General features: G+C 45.3%; 1 protein-coding gene across 1 annotated transcript in view; it reads right to left on the reverse strand.

Annotated features, from left to right (window-relative positions):
• APOD (apolipoprotein D) overlaps positions 1-2,496 on the reverse strand; it is a 19,508-nt gene extending 17,012 nt beyond the window's left edge. The window contains exon 1 of the mRNA XM_006884283.1: positions 2,371-2,496. Within this exon, the coding sequence (XP_006884345.1) occupies positions 2,371-2,496 (126 nt within the window). The remainder of the gene's footprint in view (positions 1-2,370) is intronic.
• Between the last annotated feature and the right edge of the window lie 1,074 nt (positions 2,497-3,570).

Raw genomic sequence — 3,570 nt, forward strand, 5'->3', positions numbered from 1 at the left:
ACTGGGGTAATCGGGATGGGTGTGTCAGAGGCAGTGCGGTTGGCGCAGGATAGAGCAGGGTTTAGGGCTGTTGTGCATAGGGTCGCTATGAGTCAGAAAGGACTTGACGGGGCACATAACAACAACAACAACAGAGAACAACTAATTTACAGCCTCTACAGGGGGCACGTTAGCCACCAATTCCCCTTCCAGGAAAATGTTGTTCTCCAGATACAAGAAATGGTGCATTCACTGTAGTATCATTTGTAATACTGAGAGAGTGCAAACTGCCTAAATGAACATTTTAGTAGGGATCTAAGTAAACAAATGAAGGCACATAATGTTATGTATCGGTCTTCTTTTAAAAGAATAATATGAAATCATCTCTAAATATTGAATTAAAAATACATAGTGCAAAAAAAAGAAAAAATACATAGTGCAAAATATTGTGTGTATGATGTTGCTTCTAGTGTAAATGGAGGAAATGATTATGATGTTAATTTTCTATCTCTACTCTAGCAAATTCCTACAAATTTAGCAGCTTAGGACAACATACATCCTTATTTTACATTTTTATAGGTCAGATGTGGTTCTCACTGAGCTAATATAAAGATATCAGTGTAACTATGTCCCTTTTGAAACCTTATCATGAGGCTTCGTCTCACATACTTTGGACATGTTGCTAGGAGGTGCTGTTCCTTGGAGAAAGACATGATGTTGGGAAGGGTGGAGGGTCAGTGAAGGAGAGGAAGACCCTCAACCAGGTGGAGTGACACAGTGACTGCTGCAATGGGCTCTTGTGTGTCAGGAAGTATGAAGACAGTGCAGAATAGAACAGGGTTCAGATCTTTCGTTCACAGGGCTGCTATGAGTCATGCTTGACCTCACCATCACCACCACTACAACAATAATCTTCCTTTCTGGAGCCTCTCAGGGAGACTATCTTTCCCACCTTTTGAGGACCCCACATTCCTTGGCTTGTGACCCCTTCCCGCTATCATCAAAGCCAGCAATGATTAAGTCTTAAATCTTTCACCACTGGGAAATGTTCTCTGCTTTTTTTTTTAATTTTTTTTTTAATCTTTATTGTATTATTTTTATGTGTACCGTCAAATCAGATCTGACTGGTACAGGAGGAGATTGCCCCCTCCTTCTCCAGCAGAGCATCTGGTGGATTTGAACCGCATACCTCTGGGATTGCAGTGCAGCGTCTTACCACTAGGCCACCAGAGCTCCCTTGAAATGTTCTCTGCTTTTAAAGACCTTCAGCCCACTTCAACAATCTCCTCATGTCAAGGTTTGTTACTGTACTCCCATCTGCAAATTCCCTTTTTCTACATAAGCTAACTTAATCACAGGTTTAATGAATTGTTGTTTTTTTGTACTATTAAGTCAGAATCGTCCTGTAGCTGACTCTCAAGTAGGTTTTCAGAAGCAGTTAGTTACTTTAGAGGAGATTGTCTATTCTTCTCCTGGGGAGCAGCTGGTGGATTTAAATCATGTGCCTTTAGGATCGCAGTGCAGCTTCTTGCCACTAGGCCAGAACCTGGATCTCTCCGGGATCATTCAGAATCTGTGTAGTTTAGCTCCAAAAGAAACACAAGCCCAAAGCCAAACCCACTGTCATGAAGTCAGTTCTAATTCATGAGAACCCTCCATTGCGTTTTGGTTTCCTGAGGAGAGTATCTTTCTCTTGTGGAGGAGCTGATGGGTTCAAACTGTTAATCTCGTGGTTAGTAGCCCAATGATATAACCTACTGTGCTACCTAATAGTTTTTACTGGTTGCCACTAGGGAGAGAAACTGGGGACTTGAATACAGAGTCTTTTCTGTAAAGACTCCTGTAAAGTCCATCAGTTTATTTGCATAAAAACGCCAATCCTTAGTAAAATGAGTGAGTTTGTGTGAGTCAGTATACTGCATTCCCGCCCCTTCTTATCTCTCACCGGTGTGAGCTCTCAGTCTTATTGATGGGCTTCAAGCCTTCTTTCCACTTACTTCTCCCGAGGCTCAACCCCTGAGAAGTCTCACATTCATTCCCATGGAAGTGGGAGTGACTAATACCAGTCTCAAAATTGGTCTTACCGTGAATGTTTCTCCTTAAAGGAGATTTAAACTTTCTACCAAGGAGCAATTTACATGTGACTTACTGCCTCTGAAAACTCACTGGCGGGTCAGCTATGAGGGGTTCCTGACGGGACAGTACTCAGAAGCAATGACCATCATGGAGAGATGATCAGGGTGATTCCAGCCCTGAGTTAGCAGTAGGGGAGCGTTTGAGCCCTGCCACCCTGCAGCTGCCCCCTCCCTTCCTTCACACATACATACACATGGAAAACTGAATCTGGTCCCAGGAGGAAAAGACTATAAATGGGGAAGACTATTACCACACCTTGTTCAGGTCAAAGTTCTCTTGCACAGGAGGATCTGGGCACTTCCCAGCCTGAAGTGACTGTCCCTTTGCCTCGCCCATGAAGAGGCTGGCCAGGGCGGAAAGCAGCAGCAGTGTGGACATCATCTTGGGGCTGGTGGTTGCAGATGGAACCTGGAGTTGGGAACACAGAGGAGCCGGAGTTGTTGTCAGCTTCCTGTGAATGTGCAGTGACTGGAGTAGTTTTTAGGCTGGCTGTCTCTCTACAGGCTCCCTCCCCTTCTGCCCCTGGGCCAATCCTTCCCCTTTGACCCCCACCTGATTTTGTCACCTTCTGTGAAAACTTCCTGCCACTCCCCAAGTTGAATTTTCTCTTTCTATCCAGAACACGGTGCACCTTCGTTAGAACTCATTGCCTGGTGTGGGCGTTTCTGCTCCTTTAATTTGTGCTTCACTCAAGGATTCATAACTGTCTGTCTTCTCTGGATGACCCCAGAACCCTGCAGTGTCAGGCTCTGCTAATAGTTGTGGAGCAGATAGAAACAACACAGAGGAATAGACAGAGGGATGGAAGGACACTGGAGATTCAAGTGAAGCATGAAAAGGAAAAAGGCCACATATTACAAACATTCAGTGTTCTAGAAGATTCTCACACAAGAAAAGCCTTCCCTGACCTAGTCCTTCCAGATCTACCTTCCTGTTCAGCCCAAGACTAAGGCTGGAACCTTAACAGGGAACAGTGCACAGGGGATTCTGGAGCCACCTGGACTGGGTTCGACTTGTTCCTCACACTAGGAATGTTAGTAGCTGTGGTCAGTCGGTCCACGACTCCTCATGGCCTCGTGGGACTGGGATCTGACCACTGTGATTCACAGGGTCTTTACTGGCTGAGTTCAGAAGTAGATAAGCAGGTCTTTCTTCTTGGTTTGTCTTAGTTTGAAAGCTCCACTGAAGCCTGTTCAACCTCGTAGCTTCTACCATTCCTCTGGCAGTCAATTTGTGGCAGCACTTTCAGGCGCATTGGTCAGGAATCGAACTCCAGTCTCCCACATGGGAGGTGGGAATTCTACCACTGAGCCACCCTGGCCCCCAAGACCCCAGTGCTGTGCATTATTGTGTCCAATTTATGCCTCAGTTTTCTCATCTATTGAATGGAAATAATAATCATATCTAGGGAGCACTGGTGGTCTGGTGGCAAGAAGCTGCACTGCAACCCCAATG

Source organism: Elephantulus edwardii, unplaced genomic scaffold, assembly GCF_000299155.1.
Source record: "Elephantulus edwardii isolate Elephantulus edwardi_28Jun2011 unplaced genomic scaffold, EleEdw1.0 scaffold00032, whole genome shotgun sequence".
NCBI classification, from domain to species: Eukaryota; Metazoa; Chordata; class Mammalia; order Macroscelidea; family Macroscelididae; genus Elephantulus; species Elephantulus edwardii.